The 23,877-nt window shown below is 48.4% G+C and overlaps 1 protein-coding gene across 4 annotated transcripts in view; it reads left to right on the top strand.

Moving 5' to 3' along the window:
- Positions 1-23,877, top strand: part of EXOC6 (exocyst complex component 6) — a 2,769,442-nt gene that overhangs the window by 1,051,414 nt on the left and 1,694,151 nt on the right. For all 4 annotated transcript variants that reach the window (XM_069611363.1, XM_069611365.1, XM_069611364.1 and 1 more), the window contains exon 7: positions 3,645-3,800. In XM_069611363.1, coding sequence (XP_069467464.1) covers positions 3,645-3,800 — 156 coding nt within the window. The remainder of the gene's footprint in view (positions 1-3,644; positions 3,801-23,877) is intronic.

Here is a 23,877-nt window from a genome sequence, read left to right as displayed (position 1 = left end):
GGTTGAGGTAGCCATGTGTGTGGCAATGTCAGTTTGTTTTGCTACCTTCCCGCTTTTAGACATACTGTGGGTGATGAATCTGAGTGGCTTCGCTTCTGTATGGGTGTTTCTACTACTCCTTCATGTGTACTGTTGTTCGTCTGGCACGTGTCCTCCGCGCCCCACCGCGGCCGCTGCCGGCTAAGGCACGTTATGGTATGCTCCTTGGTGGTATTTGGACGGTGGTGAGGAGATTGGGTCTTGGAGGGGGGGGGCTGTGTTGGTTTGGGTTCAGGCCCGGTGGGTCCTGCTGTTAAACGTTCTTGGTGTTTGGGCCGCTGTGCCTGCGGGTGCCCGATCTGGGGACCCACCCGGATCAGGCCTGGTTGCCTTCCTTCCCCCGACTCCTCACCTCGTATCCCAGGCGCTGGTGGTTGTTGGCATGTGCCAGTGGTAAGTGCTGTGTGTATCTTCCGTTCCGGGACGCTCCCACTCCTCCGGGAAGTCGCTTTGAGGAGCAGATTTCTCTCCCTGAGTGCTACGGGTTGCTTTTGGGTCCCAGCTGCAAGTGAGGGAGCCGGCCGGGTAGCAGGGATCAAGGAAGAGGGTCCCGTGTGCTAAGAGCGGCCTGGGCGGGTGGTCGGGTCAGCAGCACCCGCAGGCCAGTAGGTCTTGAGTCCCTGGCGTCCGTCGTAGGAGAAGGCTGGGATAGTCTGCGTCTGGGGTGATCCGGGCTGGCTTGTGCTGAGGCCTATCCCGAGCGGTCCAGCGTCCACAGCAGGAAAGTCGGAGATCCCGATCGGGAGCCCCGAGGGTGCTGGTAAGGCAGAGGGGGGGTATGGACCGGGGGCCTCCCCTGGCAGCCAGAGCAGATGTTGGTGCACTCGGGCATCCGCAGCAGGGGTGGTGGGTGGGTTGAGCCCTTTAGGCGGCTCCGACTGTTTATGGCGGAGTGGCCTTGCCGCTGTGCAGGGAAATTTAGAGCCGGACGGGAGGTGATGAGCAGGATCCAGTTGGCGGGGGATAGCAGTGAGCTGGGGATCCTCTTATGACTGCTGCGGTGCTCCGCTTCAGAAGGCCAGTAGGTCCCGAGTCCCTGGCGTCCGTCTAGGGAGGTGGCAGTGAAACACTGCACCTGGGGTGATCCGGGCTGACGTGTGTTGGGGCCTATCCCGAGTGGTCCAACACCCAAATCGGAGGATTCGGAGATCCCGATCGGGAGCCCCGGGGGTGCCGGTGAGTGGGGTGCAGCCCGCAGAGGGGGGTATGGTCCGGAGGCCTCCCCTGGCAGCAGGAGCAGGTGTCAGAGTACCCGGCGGGAGCGATGGGCGGCCGCGGCAGGGGAGGAGGGTGGGTTGAGCCCTCTTTACGGCTCCGACTGTTTTTTTGGGTTGTAGCCCTGCCGCTGAGCAGGGAAATTTACAGCCGGGAGGAAGATGGCGAGCAGGGACCAGTTGGCGGGGGATGGTAATGAGCTGGGGATCCTCCTGTGCCTGCTGCGGTGCGCCGCTTCAGCAGGCGCCGGGGTAGGTGCTCCGTAGTTCTGGTCGGCAGGACTGGGTATGGGTTCAGAGGCAGATCGTGATAGAAAGGCGGGCAGCGAGCAAGCTGGAGTCGCCTTAGCAAACTCGGCGGCTTTTCGGCAGTGATGTTATGCCAGCCCCTCCCCCTCTGTCATGACCTACAGAACGCGCCCCTTTGGACTTCCTTGTCCTTGTCTCAACAGGGCTTGCACTTCCTGGTACTCCCAACATGGCCGACCAGCGTGAAACACCTTCCTCGCTCTACACGCTGGATGTAGCGTGTTCTATTAATAGACCACGCCCCCCGCTGCTCTGCACGTCTCAATTCTATTGCGAAGTAGCGACCAGACATGTGCTCCGTAGCTCGCGGTATTGCTTCCCTGATTCTGTCCTTATAACTCCATTCCTAGTCCCTCTCCTTTCTTTCTTACTTCCTGGACTCGTTTGCTGAGTAGTGCACTTTCTTAATTTCCCGGATTCCTGGATCGTTGCATCCCGGAACTTTGAACGCACGCTGGAGTCGGAAAAGACCCGTGCAGCCTTATTCAAGACCCGATCCGTCCGCAAGAAGGCATCGACCAAGAAATCCAGTAAAGAACGGTCTCAGGTGAGAAGGGGGGAACTCCTTGACACCCTCATGGAAGGTCTCCAGGCCATGGAGAGGCGGCGGCCGTTTTACCGCCGAGTGGGTCCTGAAGCTGGTGAAGGGCCGCATTAGGTCGGAACTGGAACCCACTCGAGCGGCGGCTGCAGAAGAGTTTCCCCTCTTGGAGGCTTCAATTCCGGGCTCCGACGGGCACTGTAAGCGGCATTTATGGTGAATGGCGTATTGGGCCAGGCGGGAGCTCTTAGGCAGACATGCCGGTCGAAGCAGCTCCAGGCCACACCCCCCTTACCACCTTTATCATGTTACCGTTAGTGCAGTAATCCTGTAATATGGTCTAGCTATTCCTATTAACACCAGCTGTGGCTCTAATTACAACTGGAAGTATTTCAGGTCTTAAAACTGCATCTGTCTATATAAGTAAAAATGTAAATGTTTGTTTGTTCAAAATCTTAAATCTCCGAAAGTTCTTCACGGATTGCTTTGAAATGTTGACACAACGTTGCATTCGAATAGGCGCGTGTTTTTATATACGTACTATACATAGCTGTCACACCTGTGACAGGTAAAACATGCTTTTTCTGAAAAACAGTGCCATCTGTTGGACATAAAAGCAACACACGCTATACCAAATATTTTACTGAAAAACATCGCCATCTGTTGGACGTAAAAGCAACACACGCGATACTAAATATTTTACGATTCCATTTCAATGTGTCCAAATACGTGCCGAGTAAGCAGCAGAGCGACGTGCAGCCAGACTTCAGGATGCACGGTTGCGAGCACGGCGATCGCTTTCTGCAGCTTCAGATCTGCTTGGTTCTCAACAGAATGAACGCGACAGGCTGAGAGTGGCTGAAAGACGTCAACGAGAAACAGCAGATCAGCATCAAACACGACTCCGTGCTCAGCAATCACGCGATTACAATCTCCTTGCATTCCGGTACAACCAAGCTGATTATTATAGTTTGAGCCAGCATGTTCTCATCGGCACCATGACTGAAGTGTGTTCTTATTGCAAGGCTCTGAAATTTAATGGAGAAATGAAAGGAATGTGCTGCGCCGCCAGGAAAATTAAACCGACTCAACTTGGAGAACCGCCAGAGCCATTAAAAACTACCCACTAGCATTGTGAAATTAAACATATTAGAAACGTGTGCTTTCTCTTTTCTTTCTTTTCCATTTAACCAGACTGAGCCACAGCAACGCGTGGTCGGGGACAGCTAGTATGATATAATGAGGGCGTTAGCGTGGTTTCACTTCATCAGTATGGTATGTTCTTTAGAGCAACTGCACTTTATAGATCTCTTCTAAATATTTGCAGTACTATTTGCATGTTTAACGGATTAAAATAAGGTGCCACGTGAGTTGAAATGATTGTAATCCATTATTGTCACTAGTATGTATTTAACTATGTTTGTAACCGTGTAATTGTGTGTGGAGATTGTTTAAAACTGATAAATATATATAATTTTTAAAAAAGTAACTTTCACTAATATTTTGCAATATTAAGCAGCAATGGTGTCTTTGCAATACAGGCACAGCAGCAGAAATCCTTTAATATTGCCCTGCATAAACAAACTGGGATGAGCTATGGGAAGTCTGTGTACAAGATGAATGGCTGCATTCCAAAACAAGAAAACGGGCTGAGATCCAAACAAGCGGCTGCAGAGTACGATGAACCAGAAGAAGAGGTGCCTTTTGCCGCTTCAACTCATTGTATTTCCAATATTTTTAGACAGATAGTTGCCAATGTGTATTGCAGCAATTTGAGTAAACAATGCATAAACAAACTAAAAATGCAATTTAGCAATTTGGTCACATATAAGTATTACATTTTGATAAACAAATATAAGAGCCAATAACTGCATACAGCAACAAAAGAAGTACAGGCATATTAGCTTGCAGAATGTTTGACCATTTGGCACAGCCTTTATAAAGAAACTGTAATACCTTTGTGCTATTGCTTTTTGGTTTTACCAGTCTGCTTATCGTAGCTTTGTTGCAATATACAGGGGTTTGAGAAATTGGGACCTAATTTGTGACTAGTGAGCACCGAGCAAAAACTCAGTTAATCATGAAGCTGAATGTACATTATGGAACAATAGTTGAATATATGTGTTTGTGTGTGTATATGTGTATATGAAGAAGGACAACACTGCAATATGTATTGTGATTTTTTTATCCGGTCCCCTAACGTGACCAAGCGCTCAGGGAAGCGCGAAACGCGTCGTTCAGGACCCTTCCTTGGCGTCCTGCTTTGTTTGCTGTGTGTATTTTTGCCTTATTTTTACCATCATTAAACTCGTTTCTTCACTTTGATTCGAGTTTTATTTTTTTGGGGATTGCAAGTACCTCAGGTTTGGAGTGAGTTTTTCTTCCTCTACTGTGTTCTACGATATATATATATATATATATATATATATATATATATATATATATATATATTATATATAGTCGAATTTTGGGTTTTTTCGGTTTTACCTGTAACCATAACATCCCTGTAACAACGTTTTTCCATTGAATTTCATTGGTTTTTGCTAGTGCAACTTAACCATAATGTCCTTTAACAATGTTTTTGTTAGTGAATTTCATAGGTTTTTGGTAGGGCACGTTGCTTTAGCATAGCGTTTTCTGTAAAGAGGATAGGTATTTGGTACGGCAACACCACCATAACGTTCAGTTAACAACGGTTTGTTACTGATTCCTTAGCTGCCCTTATGATAAATGTGTGGAAAGGGCAAATTGTCTGGTGTATGTATCCATTTGCGCTACCCCTTACTTTTCCGAATAGTGTTGGTGTATTGTACCAATTACAGATATACATAGTAAATGTTGTTTAGTGTGTCAGTAGGCTCTCTTTTTGTGTTTACAGTGCATGATAAATCTGTGCCGCACACTACTGGCTGAGAGGATTACAGATGAGCAATATGGACTTTTCCTAGGGAGACTGCACCTGGTTGGCATATGTGCAATCACACTGCAAGTATCCGTAGGACTCCATTAGTGGCTGCATGTCTGCATCTTGCACTTTTATGTAGTTGTGGAAGCGCACGTGTTTCCGTTCCACACCTAGACCCAGGCATAGGTCATCCACTGTATGCTGGTAACACTGCCCCTGTCGCCAGCCCTACGGATTCATGCAGTAGGCTACCGCATTTAAAGTACTGCTGCCGACTTCGTGGGTGGCACTACAAACCTACCAATTTGTGGCTAAAGTACTCAGAACTGTATAACGGCCACTGGTAAACAAGGTTCAAATGGATTGTGTCCTCCAACGTATTCCACATCTTTAACATATTCCACATCTTTGACATGTAATGTCCACAGCTGTGCACTTCGGAAACTTTTTTAGGCAGAGGGCGTTCTGCATCGCTGGCGTCGGGTTGATGTCCCTCGAAGGCCTCCGTCGAGGGTGACATCACAGGATGTTATAAACAGGGCACATGGCGCCCGTAGCCTCAGTTCTGTTTTTTCTGCAAACGTGTTTGCTTCGGAGACTCGGCGCACCTCGTGTATTCCTCGTGAATATGTCTTCCTCTTTGACCCCTCCGACTCCGCGGTCTGGCTTCAAGACTTGCCGGGACTGCAAGTTAAAAATATCGATTACCGACTTGCATCGCATTTGTTTGTGGTGCTTGGGTGAGAGTCACGACACCGCCGACTGTTCCAGATGCCAGTCGTTAACTGCTAAGGCCTTGCGGGATCGTAATGGAAAGCTTCAGGTAGGCCCAGTAAGCCTTGTAAATCGAAGTCCAAGGGGATGTCCACCGAGGATTCGAGGGGCGACTCTCTTTGTCGGGAGGAGTCCCGGGGGTCTTGGTCCCAGAGTGGTTCCCGCCATTTGTCCTCCTCGTCTCGGCATTCTAGGAAGCGCCGTCACCGGTCGCCTTCCCCGTCGTCCTTGGCGAATGGAGCCGTGAGGAAAGTGGCTTGCCCGACGAAGTCCTCGTCTCCGGAGGAATGGGCTGCCTTTCGTGAGCAAGTCTTAACGATTTTCCAATCGCAGGGCACAGTTCCGTCTGCGCCTTCTGATGAAGCCGGCAAGAAACGTACTGTGGCTCGCACGCCTTCGGGCTCGGGTCCTCGACGCAACGCTCATCGGGAACCTTCGAGGTCCTGTTCAGACAGTGCTCAGGATAGTCACAAGAGATGTGCTTCCAGGTCTAGGTCCTCATCTCCAGCGAAACCGCAGAAACCCGGTAACGGCTCAAGGGCGGCATCGACTCTGTCGGCACTGTGTCTGTCGGATACCGACATCAAAGCTTTGCCTTCGTTCCAGCCCTCGACACCGTTATCAACGCCAAAGCCATTAGCGCTTTCGACGCCGAAGCCTTTGGCGCCCTCAAAACCTTCGGGGGGCTTTTTGCCCAAAATTTACCGTTGGAGATCCCTGATATTGCAACTCCACTTGTGCCTTGGCAAGATTTTCACACACTCTGTGGAACTGTTTCTCTTGCGGCTGAGCATGTTCCCGAGGGGGAAGAAAGGGATGGGTTCCTTGCTCTCGTGCAAGATGGCAAGGATGACCTGTGTGAATCCCTTCAATCGGGTTTGGACACGGGCGACAGTGTTAGCTGGTCCATGGCTGCGAGCACCGTTATACGCAGATTTGCGTGGTTGCGTAAGTTGGGTTTTGCTACGGATGTGCAAGCTCGTCTTTTGAACATGCCCTTTGATGGCACTCATTTGTTTGGCAGCAAGGCTGACGAGAGCCTTGAGAGGTTGCAATCCTCAAAACCTGCAGCAAAATCTTTAAGCGCAGCCGTGCGTCAACCTCCGCCTTTTCGTCCTAGGGGACAGCAGTGGAGGGGAGGTTCTTTTCGTTACTACTCCTCCTTTGGTAGAACGAGAGGAGCTGCCAGTCAAAGGGGTCAGAGTAAAAGTACCTGTGGTGGTCGGGGAAATGGAGGTGCCAAAGCCGCTCAGACAGCTGCCTCTCTGCCTTCAGGTACTGCCGCAGCCACTCCAAAACAGTCATGAGGCCATGTCCCACGGTTCGCCGATTGGGGGCAGACTGTCTCAGCATCTCGAAGAGTGGCGAGCCATTACTTCTGATGCGTGGTTTCTGGGTACAATTGCCCACGGCTACTGCCTTCCCTTCCTAAAGCGGCCTCACGACAATCCACCAGAGAATCTCTCTTTGAAACTTCCGGATCCGCTCCTTGTGCATGAGATCTTGACCCTGCTAGAGAAAGGCGATATAGACCTGGTGCCTGTAGCGGGGAGGAACAAGGGCTGATATTCCCCTTATTTTTTTATCCCAAAGAAAGGCGGGGGATTGAGACCCATCCTGGACTTGCATTGGTTAAAAAAACTTCTCAGGAAGGACAAGTTCAAGATGGTCACTCTTTCTCAAGTCCTCCAGGCCCTTCAACTTCAGGATTGGTTGGTGTCTCTGGACCTACGGGATGCCTACTTTTTGTGCTTGGGATGAATCGGTACATGAAAGTACCTGAGGTTTGCGGTTGGCAACTCGCATTTTCAGTTTCGGGTCCTGCCATTCGGATTGACCTCTGCCCGAGGGTCTTCACCAAGCTAATGGTGGTGGTGGCAGCGTATCTCAGGCGAGGGGGGATTCAAGTCTACCCCTACCTGGACGACTGGCTGATCCGTGCGGGCACTCCCGAGCAAGCATTGGCTTACCTCAGTCTCACCTGCCGCTCCCTCCACAAGCTGGGCTTCTCCCTCAATTTCAAGAAGTCGCATCTGACACCTTCCCAACAGCTCCAGTACATCAGGGCTGTGTTGGACACGTCCTTGGGGAAGTGCTCGCCTCCCAAGGTAAGGGCTCATCACATTGTGCAGATGGTGGACAAGTTTCAACGTGCCCAGAGTCTCCCAGCTTTAGAATTCTTAAGGTTGCTCGGCCTCATGGCATCCTGCATTTTTCTGGTGCCAGAGGCCAGGCTGAGGATGAGAATCCCTGCAATGGGTCCTCAAGATGCAGTGGTTGCAGTTCTCAGGCAAGATGACAGAACCCGTACAGATTCCACTCTCGGTCTCTAAGGATCTTCTGTGTTGGGCCAATGAAAGGGGACCCGTTTTGGCAACCATGGCCGGAGGTGACTGTAGTGACGGCTGCTTCCCTCACAGGATGGGCCGCTCATGCCGACGACTTGACTGCCAGCGTTCGTTGGTCTGCGTCGGAGTCCAAACTCCACATCAACCTTTTAGAGCTGAGGGTCATCACACTAGCCCTGAAGGCTTTTCTGCCGTCTGTGCGGGTGAAGAGTGTCCTGATCATGACAGACAACACAGTGGCCATGCATTACCTCAACAAAAAAGGGGGTAGGGTCACTCCCGTTGTGCAGAGAGGCAATGCAGCTCTGGTTCTGGGCCATCCAGCAGGGAATTTCGCTCTCGGCAGTTCATCTGGCCGGAGACAAATGCGGCAGAGGACGCTCTCAGCAGGCAGAGCACAGTCTCTCACGAGTGGGAGTCGGCTCAGGAAGTCCACCTGGAGAACTTTGCTCCTTTGGGGAACCCCACAAGTGGATCTCTTCGCTACCAATGCCAACCGGAAGTGCAAGAGATTCTGCTCAAGGGAATTTCCACTGAGAGGAGACTCATTCGTAGTGGATTGGACATTCCCACTGCTGTACGCGTTTCCTCCAGTCCCGTCATTCCTCAAGTGTTACAGAGGTTTGGATCCTGCATGATCCTCATTGCTCCGGATAGGGCCAGGAGAGCGTGGTATCCGGACCTACTAGCAATGTCCATCTGCCCTCCACGCCGTCTTCCCTACCGAGAGGATCTGCTCTCGTGAGAGGGGGTCAGGTTCTCCATACAGTGGTCAGGACTCTCAACCTTCACGCTTGGTATCTGAAAAGGTTGAGATATAAGGATTGGGACCTCTCGGATGATGTGATGGAGCAACAAAATCCCTTTGCCGTTGGCGTAGTTTTGCGACTGGTGCAGAGGACAGACTGTTGGTCCTTTTCAGTGTTCCATTCCTATGGTTTTGTCTTTCTTACTTTCTTGGGTCCACAGGGGCCTTCAAGTTGGTATCATTAAGGGTTACCTGGCGGCGCTGTCGGTATTTAAGCACTCGTCTGAAGAATGTTCTTACTTTAAGATTACTTTGAGTTCTCAATTTCTTAAAGGACTGACTTCCGCCGTCCCCTTTCCATGTGCCGGTTTTGGATTTGAATTTGGTTTTGAATTTGGTTTTGAAATTTCTGATGGGTGCCCGTTTGAACATTTGCACTCTTGTCCATTTGTGAAGTCCTTCCTTTCTACCTAAGGTAGTGTCTGAATTTCATTTGAGCCAGAAGGTGGTTCTTCCTTCTTTCTATGCTCCTTATCCTAGTAAGGAAGAGGACCGACTCCAAAGGTTGGATCCTTTGAGAGCTAAGAGCTTTTATATTTCTAGGATGGCCAGGGTCAGAGTGGACGAGCAACTCTTTGTGGGATATGCTGGACAACGATTGGGCCAGGCTGTTACCATGCAGACCTTGTCCAGGTGGATTATCCTCACCATTACTGAATGCTACCGATTGGTGGGTAAGGACCCTGCTCAATGGTTGGAAGGTCATTTCACTAGGGTTATGGCTACTTCCACAGTCCTGCAACGGGGGGTTCCTAGTCGGAATATTTGTGATGCAGCCACATGGGCTTCTATCCACACCTTTTTTATTAAACATTATTCCCTGGATTCCATCCGTGGTCAAGATATGGCCTTTAGGAAGGCGGTTCTTTATTCCGCCATCTAATTGGGTACTCTAAATTCTTTTTCCTCCTCCATTTTATGGTACTGCTTTGGGAGTCTGTCAAAGATGTGGAATACATTGGAGGACACAATCCATTCGAAGAACAATTTACTTACCAACTGGTAACGTTCTTTCGATTGGATGTTCCTCCAACGTATTCCACATCGCACTCCCAGCCTGCCCCTCTGTAGAATTTCCTATGCGATTGCAGCTTACGTTTCCACAAGGCTATGTGCAGTCAAGCAGGTATTGGATTGGTGCCACACGTTATGGGGGAAAAAAACATAAACTGAGGCTACGGGCTGCGTGCGTCCTAGTTATAAGATCCGGTGACGTCGCCCTCGATGGAGGCCTTCGAGGGACATCGACCCGGCGCCAGCGACGCAGGACGACCTCTGCCGAAAAGAGTTTCCAAAGTGCACAACTGTGCACATGACATATCAAAGATGTGGAATCCGTTGGAGGAACATCCAATCAAAAGAACGTTACCAGTTGGTAAGTAACTTGTTCAACAGCAACCTGCAGTGTCATGTGGGCGTGTTAAATGTCGCATTACTTTGATTTATCTACTGCTTGCCTTTCCATGACCCGTGAAACAGATACATGTGTATGCATTCAGCAGTGTGACGGAAAGTATCAAGAGGTCGCCTGCCGGTCGTACAGTTGAAGAAAACATGTAACTGCAGGTGGGACAGTTTGTAGTAAGTCTGCAAAATGGCAAAGCTAGTGCACCTTCCTCACGCACATACTAGTGCATGTAAAGGCAAGTAAGGAAACAGCAGAATATGCAGAGCGCAAACAACTTTAGTGGTGGTTAGAAAAGCGCTGTGGCTGCATAGGTCACACAGAATAAATGCCTATCTGCTGCACGTAATGAAGCTGTGTTTCGCGTTGTTGTAAACATTCTTGTATTCCACAATGTATGTATATCCGTGAATGCTACCCCTAACACTAATGGCGTAGCATAAAGTGTTTGTACTGCATGTGACAACTGAAATGAAAGCACAAGGGACCAGTGGGCAGGCTACCCCCTTCCAACAATTACATAGGGTACTTTCATGTACAGCATTTGCCACAGCTGCTGCAGGCAACAAGAGGGGCACTTCTGTATGGCAGCAGAGCTGTAAAACAACCTTTGCAAACCATATGCCACGCTACAGACCCTTACCCAGCAAAGGGCATTGTATTGTGCATGTACTGCAACGCGCTACTGTACAGAGGGAAGGTACTTGGAGGTGCGTGGGAACGGTCCTTACGGCAGCATTAAAATGACTGGTGCCTATGTAGGTGAGGGCCACACAATAATTTAGTCTCCTGGCACGTCCTCTCTAGTATCCAGGCAGGTGCTGCCGCTTCTGTACCGGACCTTTGCTGCCGTTCCTTCTGTGGCGTGTGTGAGAACACCATAATAAATGAAAATGAACTGGGAACTTAAAAAAGGTAAATAAAGAAAAGACCTTTCACACATCAACAACGGAATTGCCAATGCACGCATGCAGGGCGGGAGGCGTGGCAGTGTGGTAAACACTGTAGGTCAATCGTTTAGAAAGAGGGTCGCTGTACAAAGAGATTTCTTTACGTGTTGCAAAGCGTTTTCAAGAGAGTCAGTGCGCAACACTTACTGCAAAAAAAATAACTACTTTCAAGAAGGGCACCAAACCAATTTGGATGGGGTGTGCAGAAATCGGGATGGCTGGCATAGTAAGATGAACGTTATAGCTGGGGAAAGGTATTTGTGCTGTGAAACGTCATATTCCCATGGGCGAAGTATGCCATTGGCACATGTCTAACAGTCACAAATCCACTTCTTACAAATGTACCGCGCTGTCTGCATTCACAGACCAAATAGAAAATGAAGCTGCCACATCGGTGGCTGCATAATGCGATAGAAACTTATGCAAGAGATCGGAAATAAACGCATGAACTGGGCAAGTGCCACCTTCATCGCAAATGGCACTGAAACTCGTGTAACATGCTGTGCAATTTTCCCTGCACAATGAACAACAATTATATCGGCATGATTGCGTGTCACCAAAGTGTCATACAGAGAAACCAAAATCAGGCAATTCATTGTAGCTACTCCATAACACTACACATTCACATGATAGATTGCAAAATGAGTAGCCACTGCACAGTGTTTTCCATTCACTTTAAGTCAATGTATGTCGGAATCCCCTAAAACCCGCACGCTGTGCCTCGTGAAACACAGAGCCATAACCGCACCCTCTGCATTTCTGTCGACAAATACACTGTGTAGCACAGTTTGTCCGTACACACCACACCCACAAACTTTATTGCTCAATCCCGTAGCCTATGCAGGCCCATTTCTATGGCTGTCATCTACAAACGGGGCGTATGTAACACTTGCCACTCTGAAACTATTGCGATATTCACCGACTTTTTGTGCTAGGCGTGCGTGGGAGAGGGGAATAACTTTCACCAGGGGAGCAGACATCGTTAGTTGTGGTGTCTCTTAGAAGAACCTTTTGTTGTTTTTTAAATTTTTTTAAAGGTGCTTCCCTAGAAACACTTTTTTTCTGGTTTTCATATGTAAATGTGTGTTTTCAACGTCGGCTCACATTCTTACAATAGGGTCTTCAGTGCAGTGTGTACATTGTGAAACAACATTTCATTGCCACTGTTCTACAAAGACATGCCATTTGCCTTCCTTCCTGCGTCTGGCTCGGAGCAACATCCATGAGCAGTGGGCCATACTCTTTGTGGTATTATGGATGAGAAAAGCATCTTGGTGGTGGGAAAAAGCGTTCTCACGACATCCAGCAATCTCCTTAGTCTACGGAACAAATCTTAGCAAGCCAGGCAACCCATATGCATGCCGCCGTAGTGGATGATGATAACATCTACTACTGCAAAAGTGGCGAGGTCTTTGCAAAGTGCATGCATATCAGCGAAATTGCACTCATACACAGCATTCCACAATGCGTCCACTCCTTCCAAACCAAAATTGCCATCAAAGTGTCTTTGCAGGGCATAGTTGTGCAGATCTATCACAAAGGAATCACATACAGTCCACACATTTTGTTTCGCCATGTCAGCCACCCTCAGTATGCAGAGTTTAATGTACAATAGTTTCTCCTCCCCTTCCTGTTAACCACACCCACACTACCTGATTGGCTAATCCCCACACTGCCATGTTAATTGGGCAAGGTGGTGTAAAGGGCAGATTTTGGCACGTGCACCTCCCAAAGTAGCACGAGGGCCTCACCCTTGTAAAGCTGGAGCAGTCCTTCCCTTTGCACTATCTTCTCTGCAGCTCTACTTCATTGGGTTACGTGTAAATAGGCAAACACGCATCCACCAATCGTATCGAAGCCGACATCATCCAACACTGTCACTCCTGTACAACACTTGAAATGTACCGTTACACATTTACAGTAAAAATGTTGTGCCATTCCAAAGCACGTCCACTACACAGTTCAATGAAAGTATGCACAATTTCTCTATCAGCATACATCCACATAGCCACCCAGGATGTGGCATGTGTAATCCTGAAAGTACAGCGTAATCCACTACCTTTTTGTGATAGTGAGGGGGGGTGCGACATGCACAGTGTTACATGCAACAGTTACCATAATGTATAAATATAACACCGTCTTCGGCATCCTTGCTCCCTTTCATTCACATACTATTGTTTTACCCACTTCTACTCAAAGTATTGTGTCGCTGCCAACTTAACCACAAAATGTTTACAACCTTGCCCATACTGCAAGCATTGTGCACACAGCACACTATCCAAGCACAAATAAACTGCCCTTCAACCATACCCTCTACCATATTGACAGTATGCAAACACTGCACTCAGTGCCCACACTGCGTGACTTTTCACTGCACCATCTCCAACCACAGCGCACCGCCATGGAGCTATGCAGCAACAAATTACAACAGTTACCATAATGTACAAACAAAACACTCTCCTGCACCCCTGTGCACTTTTAATCACATACTATGGGCGTACCCACTTCCATTCACAAAGTATTGTGCCACTGCCAACCTACCCACATTCTGTTTGCAACAATGTCCTATAACGGCTGAAATGTGCTCCACAACCATTCCTTACATGCCACCACCCTCTAATTTATGCACATTCAAAAATGCATTACTGCCCTGCTTGTCCTCAAGGCCTCAGCTCTTGAGTGCATGGCCTACGGCCTACGGCCATGCACCCAATAGTCTAGGTCTTGAACACACCCACAGCAACATAATGCCACCATACATGTCACCATGTCAGCAACTACGACAATCCACATACACACCACTGCCACCAACACTCGTACCCAACCTGTGGACCGCTATGGAGCTATGCAGCAACAAATTGCAACAGTTGACATAATGCCCCTGCTGGCAGCTAACATTATGCACAAGCGTAACATACGTAGGTAGTGGCACTTCACCCCAACTCCCCCACACCATAAAACACCCATTCACGAAAACAGGTTGCAATTAGCAGAATCCACAAACATACCACAGCCTCCACCACCCGTACCCACAGCCATTCACAAAGTATTGTTTCTAACCACAAAATTTTCACAACATTGGGCCTACTTCAACAAATCTGCGCACAGCATAGGCCTTGAACGTACCCACAGCAACGTAATGCCACCATGCATGTAACCATGTCACCAACTACAACCATCCACATACACACCACTGCCACCAGCACTCCTACCCAACCTGCGCACCGCCATGGAGCTATGCAGCAACAAATTGCAACAGTTAACATGTACAAACAAAACACTCTCTCATTCACATACTCTGGGTGTACCCACTTCCATTCACAAAGTACTGTGTCATTGTCAACCTACCCACATTCTGTGCGCAACACTGGCCCTACTGTATCCAATCTGCACACAACACACTATGCAAGCACCACCCTCCACCGGATGCAGAGTCAAACATGCGTTCCTGCGGTAGGTATGTTGCAGCCCTACGCTCTTGAGTGCATGCCCTACAGCCTTCAGCCATGCACCCAATAGTCTAATCCTTCCACAGACCCACTGAACCTTCATTCACCCATGCATGCCACCATGTGCCCAACTACCGTCTTCCATCCGCATCACACAGCTACCTGAGCTCCCACCCAACCTATGTTATGTGCAATTCACTCCCCTTCTACAATCGACTTGCCACCACTCACCACGAAAAGAGGTTGCTGCAAACAGGTTGCGGCAGAAGCAATGGGGCCGTTATGACAGCTGCCTCCAATCACCACACAAAGTACTCGCCTACATATGTCACATGAACCACTTCTCACCCCCCAACCCGTTCAAGGCCATAGCTTGAACTCTGAATGCTAATATAAACAGGAATGTGAAACCCTGCAGAAATACATTGTTTTCTTATTCGGTAAAGCCTTGAAGCTGTACAAACGCTGCAGCTAATCAGAAGCCCAGGTGCCAGCCTGTCTTGCAAGCGCTGTTGTAAAAGGCAGTTAAATGAGAATTATATGCAACTAACGGTGCTCCTTCATGGAAGATGGTATTTCTCTGCTTCCGAACTGTCTGACCCTTAGCCCATGAGTGCAGCGAACAGATAACGTTGGTTGGAATGTCTTGCTGCTAGAACATGATATCCTTCCTTGTGCCGATGCCCTGTGTTCCCCATAACAGAAAAATGTCTGTCGCCTCGGCTAGAAATACTTGTGTTTAGACTGAATGATGTTATGTGCATAACTGTCAATTACCGAACCCTAGCGTGTATGTCGCGTATAGGGGCGGACTGAATACTACTGTAGAAGGATGACGTATTATGTATATATATGACTGCTTTACTGCGGCTCGCTCTCTCTCCTTTCACGGTGTCTGGGAACGCGCGTCGTGAGGCGTTGAGACCCAGTCGGCCGACTGTGATACTCTGAGAATAAACCAGACCTGTTTGGGAAATTAACCTCAAGATTGGCGTGTCATTAGTATATGGTTATTGTGCCTTTATTCCATATATGGTCTGACATCCCATTACGCTGAATCGACCTGGAGGTACATACAAATCACCATGATATGATTTACTGTAGCAAACTTACTCAGTTTAAACACTCTGTCACCACAGTGGCACAAAAATGCACGCTTACAAATAAAATCTCAAGTAAACATGGTGCCCTGCCTCCATGTGTAACACAATGGTACCAGTGTGATCAAATTACAATATCTCATAGCTGTATGAGTGAGCGTCAAAGGGGTGTACCGGGAAAGTTTCCCGTTACTGAGCAGTGCAACTATGCAAGAAGCAGCAATATTAAACAGTGTGCAAAATGTATCAAGGCGGCAGTCATTTACCTGGCAGTAAAAATAAAGTGCATAGTGCTCTCCGTCCATGCATGCAACTCCTGAAATAGACAAAGGATTGATTCCATGTCCATAAGCAAAGGTAATTAAACCCCTAAATGTTAAAGAGGAAAATGACCCTTTAGAATTAGATTCCATAAACAAAATATTGGAGTGCATGCATGGACTACTAGAAATCAGGAAAAAGAAAGCCGCCTTTCTCTGAAGTGTATAGTACGTGCAAATATCGCTTTCCTCTAAAGTGCATAGTGCATAGAAATGTTCCTATTCATAAAGTGCCTAGTGCATAAGTTCTTACATGTTAACAACTCGCATGTTATCATTCATTGGGATAAAATTCAATTGTGAAGTACCTATAAGTGGCATAAAATAACAATAGCTAAAACCACGCCAAACATAATGCGTCCAGTCCAAAAGTCTGTGTTCAATAGACTGCTTATAATAAGTCACCAAAACCCAGCCCAGCTGTCTAATATAATAAAATTAAAAACATCACTCAATCTAAGAGAAAGCAAGCTAAAACCAACAATTCATGTATGTAGATAACAGGATTTTATGAAGGCTCTCATAAGTACTTTTTTTAGGGTAACCTCGATTTTTGAACCTTTGTGCCATAAAGGCACACTCGCTATCAAAGGTCTCAATATATTTTTTTTAAATTTGTTTATTAAGGGAACGGTTCACAGCAAGACCGTTCTCATAAACAGCGCAGTACAGCATGTGCATAATATCGACAATGACATACATCTGTGGCAATAGGGAAGGTATCGTCACCTAAGGTGACGGGGTAGGTGTTACATCAGCATCAGACATCAAATCACATAAATACAGACGTAGTAGCGACCATATATCTTTAGGACGACAGGACGTCGGGACTGATAAAACAAAGAGTTCCTCATCGTTCACCATACACAAGTCTTTAAGGAAATTGGATCGGGTAGGCCCTGCAGAGGATTTCCAACATTTAAGGATGCAGCGTTTGGCAACAACACATGAGATATTAAATAATCTGCTTGTGGTTTCCTTCACCTTTCCAATGTCACCAAGCAGGTATTTTAGGGGGGACAGAGCGGCTGGGATCGCCGTTCTCTCCTCAAGGAGCTCAGCCACTTCTTGCCAAAAGTTCGCGATAACAGGGCACGACCAGTACATATGATACGTTCCAGCATCAGGAGCGCCATATTTCGAATAGGTCCTGTGCAACCCTCCACAAACTTAGCTAGCCTGGCCGGGGAGTAATGTAACTGGTTCAGGATTTTAAATTGGATCAGTCGGAGGCCTGAGTTCATGGAGACCGATTTGGTGAGTTGACAATATCGGGCCCATCTCACGTCATCGATCTGGGTACCCACATCCCGCTCCCAGGTTTCTCTGATAGTGTTTCGTGAGGGGGATGCACCAAGGTGTATAGCAACGAGATTCCCTTATCATGACCGTTCGCCGTCACCATAGCTCTGATACATTCATGTGCCTGGGGTTCTGCCGGGAAGGAAGGTCATTTGGCAGCAAAAGCGGTTCTCATACGATAATATTGAAGTTGCTTAAGCTGACCCCCCCGTCCCCCACTGCCTCTGTGAAGTCTGCAAGTTCACAAAAGGTGCCATCGGGGAACATATCTCGCAACCTGAAGAGTTTATTCGGGTCCCAGGTTCGCTGAAGGGCCCTGTCGAAGGTCGGGGAAACACTAGAGAAGTTCCACAGGGGTATATCTGGGTCATAGGGGATTTCCAGGCCAATCCTTTTGTAGACCCTGGACCATGCTCGTGTGGTGACATATACCGGGTCGAAGGGGCAGTTGTTACTATAGGTGGGGTTCAAAAGGACCGATCGTATATCATTAGGGCGGACTGCGTGCTTTTCGAGGAGAATGTGTGGGGCTGTGTCTTCGGGGTCAAACCAATGCTTTACAAATTGTGCCTGTGCTGTTACAATTCAAAATCAGGGGCCGCAATACCGCCCTGTGAGTATGGCTCCACCATCTTATCCCACCCCAGCCTAGCAGTCTTTCCGTTCCAAATAAAGGAAGATGCCAATGATCTAATTTTCGCAAAAAAAGGGTTTACCGGGCCAAATCGGGATGTTGTTAAAGAGATACAAGAGTTTGGGTAGTACTACCATTTTAAGTAGGGCCACTCGGCCGTATAGGGACAGAGGGTGATTAGCCCATAGGTGGAGCTTGGTCGTAAGGGTGAGAAGTAATTTGCCGTGATTCTGCGAGTTCAGCAGCTGTCTATCTCTAGCCACCATTATTCCCAGGTATCATACCTGCGTGGGGGCAGGCTTAAACCCTGTAATGCAAGATAGGTCACACCTGTATTAGGGGTCAATGGAAAGATTTCAGATTTGGGGACATTGATTTTATATCCCGAATATTACGAGAACTTGTGTATGTCAGCCATAATGTGTTGCACATTCTCATGTGGGTCCCGGACATACAACAGCATATCGTCCGCATACAGAGATATCATTTGGGGAGGGCCAGTCATCCTGAGACCTCTGTGCGAGTGGTGTTGACGAATATATTCCGCCATTGGTTCAATAGGGAGGGCAAACAGAATGGGCGAGAAGGGGCAGCCCTGTCTGGTCCCCCTGTGCAGATGGAAAGAAGGGGACAGGGTGTTATTGGTTAGGACCTTGGCGGATGGTTGGGTATATAGCAGCCGGAAGCATTTAATAAAATATGGTCCAAGTCCAAACCTCTCGAGTACCAGGAAAAAGTATGTCCAGGAGACAGAATCAAAGGCCTTTTCGGCATCGAGGGCCACTACGGCCACTTTTGCCTCTGGGTCTATTTGCGCCAGCACATTAAATAGTCATCGCAGGTTTAAAGCCGTGGATCTAGTTGGTATGAAGCCAGCTTGATCAGGGTGGACCAGGATTGGCATGTACGGAAGGAGTCTGGTGGTCAGTACTTTAGCAAAGATTTTCGCATCAGTGTTGATTAGGGAGAGGGGCCTGTAGGAGGCCATATCCTGTGCTGGTCTACGTGGCTTCAGAAGGACCGTAATAACTGCTTCACGCATCGAGTCTGGAAGGATACCACAATTCATGGCCTCTTCCCATACTTTCAGTAATAGTGGGGCCAATACACCCTGAAATTCTTTGTACAGTTCGGCAGTCAGGCCGTCTGAGCCAGGGGCGCGGCCACCAGATAAAGATTTAATGGCCTCGTTGAGTTCTTCAATAGTCACGGGTTGATCTAAAATGTTTTGTGTCGTTTGAGTGAGTGTTGGGAGATCAAGGGAGTCCAGGTACCTGAACGTGTCTTCCCTGGTTTTAACATCGTGATCAGAGTATAGAGCAGAGTAAAAATCAGCAAAAGTAGTGTTGATGTCGCTTTCTTTATTGACCGTGACCCCAGCCGGGTTCTGGATGCTAGCGATTGGGTTAAGGTGCCTGTCTGTTTTAAGCATGTTGGCCAAAAATCTCCCCGCCTTATTGCTCTCCCCGTATCTGCGGGCCTTAGCCGGGGCAGCCATGTACAAGACTTCCCTATTGGCTAGTTCATTGAATTCCTTGAGGGAAGCGTGTATCTTAGATAGGGTTTCCTTGTTCAATGTGGCGCTATATTCCGTCTGTAATGTGTCTATTGTGGCTTCAGCCACACCCAGTTCCCTCCTCACCGCTTTCAGCATACCTGTGGATTTACCCAGTATAGTACCCCAGACCTAAACCTGGAATGTCTCCCATAGGGTAGCATAGGTGCTCACAGAACCCTCATTCAACTCCAGAAACTCCTCGATTTCAGTATGTAATGCCTCACAAATATTGGGGTCTCTAAGGATCGCAGAGGGCATTCTCCACCTTTTAGCCGGAGGTGGGGAGTCACCCAGGCTGATGTCCAGTGTTATCGGCAAGTGGTCTGAGAGCGTGCGGGGGTGTATTGCACAGTCATTGATCGCGGCAGAGAGGGACGAGCTAATAAGCCAGTAATCTATACGGGAGTGGGAGTCATGAACAGATGAGTAGAAAGTGAATTTCTTCTCAAGTGGACACAACGTGCGCCATGCGTCAATTATGTTGGTCTGTTGCATCATCTGTCTAATGGCAAGAGCCGCTTTGGACGGGGCCCTGGGGGAGGTAGATGAGCGATCCAGGGAGTGATCAAGAATCATATTGAAATCCCCGCCCCATATTATTTGCGCCTCTACCGATGTGGACAGCATATCAAGGATTGCGCGATAAAATAACGGGTCATCAATATTAGGACCATATGTATTAATCAATAGAATTTGCCGTCCTGCCACCTCTCCCCATACCAACACGTATCTACCTAGAGGGTCTATCTTACTAGAAAGATACTTGAAGCATAGCTTGGGGTGTATAAGCATCAGGACTCCCCTGGATTGTGTTGAATACTCTGTGAAGTACCTATGAGGGCCCCATTGTGGGAGGAATTTGTTGTTGATACTCCCCATCGCATGCGTTTCCTGTATCAGAAGGATGTGGGGATCATGGCGTGTGATGTATGCAGCAATTTTCCTTGCCTTGACTGGATTGTTGAGACCCTGAATGTTCCAAGAAAGTAGTCGAATGTTCAACCCACCCTTAGCCTGCGCCATAGTTGCCTATCGAAGGGGGCATTTGCCAATTATGGCGCCATTGTCTCAAGTATTGGAAGAGTCCTGCTGGAAAATAGTCCCCTGATTTTAACTTTGTAACATCCACAACCATGCCTGGCAGAACACCAGGACAAACTTTTACCCGCTTCCCCCTCCAACACCCACCCGCATCATCAACCCCAACCCGATGATGTATCCCATCAACCATAACTTGGGAAGTCTCCTGGGGGTGTGAGCTGTCCTCACGTGACTGAACACCATGGGGGGGCTCACGGCCCTACAACAACATATGGTGGACAGGGCCACCTCGCCATCAACGGGTTATTGAACTTATGGTAAAACAGTGTAGAGCAAGTCCCCATCAGCCAGCATGGTCCTCCGGTTCCGCCACCAGCCGGGGCGGCAGGTTACGGTTCGTTTCCCGGCTCCCCGGGGGAAGGTGGATTGAGGCCTCGACGTACATCATGGCCTCCGTAGGATTCTTAAAAAAGTGTGCACGGCCTCCGTGTTGGATGCGCATTTTAGCCGGGAAGACAAGTGCATATGGGATCTACCGTAGTCTCAGCTGTCTCTTGACCGGTTCGTAGGATCTCCTCAGCATTTGCACATTGGTCGAAAAATCAGTGTATCCTGTTTTCTTCATAATGCAGGGATCCTTTTTCTCTGGAAAGCCTCAGGATAGCGTCTCTATCTCTATAATTCAGGAGACAGGCAATGATCGTGCGGGGCGGTGCTCCAGGTTTAGGTGGGGGGGGGCCAGGGTGCGTTGGGCCAGCTCCCCGAGGAAATGATCAGAGAAAGCATCGGGGCCCAGGAGGGATTTTAGGAGGTTTTCCACCTGGCGCTCCATGGAACCCTTACCGAAGGATTCGGCTACTCTGACCATGCGGATATTGTTTCTCCTGGAGCGAGATTCTCGCACTTGTTCAGGGTTTTCTGCCGGTCTCCCTTCAACTGGGCGATATCGTGGCTGTGTTGTGCTATCGAGTCCTCGTTAACTCCAATTCTGTTCTCCGCCTCCGTAGTGCGTGCACTTTCCTTATAAACCCTTGCCTTCAGAGAGCTGATCGTGGCCCCTATGTCGTCCAGTTTGCTGTTAACCGCCAGGAATCCCCTTTGGACCATCGATAGTAGTTTGTCCACTCTCACGTCCATTGGAGACTCCGGTTGGCTGCCCGAGGGCTCAGCGGGTGTCTCGGCAGGCCCATGTGGCTGGGAGCTGACAAAGGAGTCCATCGGACCAGTTTTCTTGGGGCCCATACTTTTCTTCTCGCTGCGGCCCATGTATTAAATCTGTTGGGTTGCGTCTACCCACGTTCCGATGCCCAGTGGTAGGCAGTGGTTAGGGATCGCTGGCACTTAGGTGTGTGGCGTACACCGCTTATGGGTATATGTAAAGAGAAAAGCACCAAGGCGACCCGGGAGGAACCACGACAGGGCACCCACCTTATGATGTTATCAGCAGGCCCCAGCGAGCGAACGCGGCCAGCCTGCTGCCGTCGATAAGGTCCGACCCGGTGGTCAGCCAATGATCAATCCGCGGGGCAGCAACGGCTCAGGGAGCGGGTCGGCACCCCGCTGGGAAGAGCAATGTTCCGTCCTGGCCAGGCATGCCGTGTACACCCAGGAGGAGGACGGAGGGCCAGCAGGATATATTCACCGGCAACTCAGAAAGGCGCGCAGCGCGGCTCCTCCCCCTTCCAGCTTGCAGACGAGCCAACGCCTCCGGCTGTCGCGTGATTTCTCCTGGAGCCGTGGTCCGGGTACGCCGCCGCCGCGTTCACGATGTAAGTTTCCAGTCCGATATCTCAGTATTGAACCGGAGTTTCCACACGGAAGTCGGTGGAGTAATGCTGCAAGCTCTTCACCGCTGATTACAGATGTTTATTGGCGTGTAGGCGGTCCCCAACAGGATTAATTTTATAATAGGATATGTTACGTGCCCGAGCACTCCCCTCAGGCGGCCATCTCCGCCGTGCGCAACATCGCCCCCCAAAAAAAGGTATCAATATTTGAACAATTTCTCCGGATGCGAATAAATTCCCCATATGGGATACTCCACTTAAGGGCTGTGGGATGGTTACTTTTCGCATGTAGTGGTATATTGGAACTGGTCGGCTTCCTATATAGGCTGGTAATCAATTCTCCTTCGGCCACAGTAACAAGAATGTCCAGAAATATAATTTCCGTCTTACTATTGCTTTCTGTGAATTTCAGATTTTGTTCATTGGTGTTCAATAGTTTAACAAAGTCTAACCATTCCACACTGGCACCATCCCAGATAACAAACAGATCATCAATGCAACGTAGCCATAAAGCGATCTTTGCTTTGTATTCACTGTTTCTGGGATGCCAGACCACAAACATCTCCCACCAGCCCATTGTCAGGTTCGCATAAAAGGCGGCAAATGTGGTGCCCATACCAGTGCCTTGCAGTTGGATGAAAAACTCTTGTTAAAGAGAAAACAGTTATTGGTCAGACAAAGTTTGATCATCTCCAATATCATATGCCCATGTTGGAGGTAGTTCATAGACCTAGTATACAAAAAGTGTTCACATGCAATCAGGCCATCAGAGTGTCTAATTGATGTATACAGAGAGACTACATCCAAAGTCGTTAGCAAATAAGAGAATGCCCATGGTATACCTTCTATCCGACTCAAAAAGTATTTGGTATCTTTCAGATACGAAGGTAGAGTTGTCACAAAAGTTATTAGTGTCTCATCAACAAATCTTGAAATGTTTTCCAACAGTGCCCCACACAGAGTTACTATTGGTCTGCCCAGGGGTTTTGTCAAGCTCTTATGAACTTTGGGCAGAAAGTAGATTGTTGGAATAATAGGGAATTTGGGATGTAGAAATGTATAGATGACTTTGTCTAACAGGTCTCTCTCTCTTTCCATGTTTGTAGGAGTTCACATAATTTGTTACTCATGGCTTGTGATGGATCATCCTTCAATTTAGCCTAGCAATGTTTGTCCAACAATTGTCTTTGGGCCTCTTTTATGTAGTCATCCCGGTTCATAATGACTATTTTTGTCCCCTTGTCAGACGGTTTGATAATATAATCCATCATGGCACCCATTTGTGTAATTGTGCATTGCTGTAGCAGGGTTACATTTTTTCTGTGAGGAATCCATTTCTTTCTAATCTTTTTGAGGTCATTTACTACCAAATCTTGGAAAACCTCCACATGGC

This window comes from Ambystoma mexicanum, chromosome 8 (assembly GCF_040938575.1).
Source record: "Ambystoma mexicanum isolate Mex_15411 chromosome 8, UKY_AmexF1_1, whole genome shotgun sequence".
Classification (NCBI taxonomy): domain Eukaryota; kingdom Metazoa; phylum Chordata; class Amphibia; order Caudata; family Ambystomatidae; genus Ambystoma; species Ambystoma mexicanum.
The sequence above is the reverse complement of the archived record's forward strand: the minus strand, read 5'-3'. Positions and strand labels throughout refer to the sequence as shown.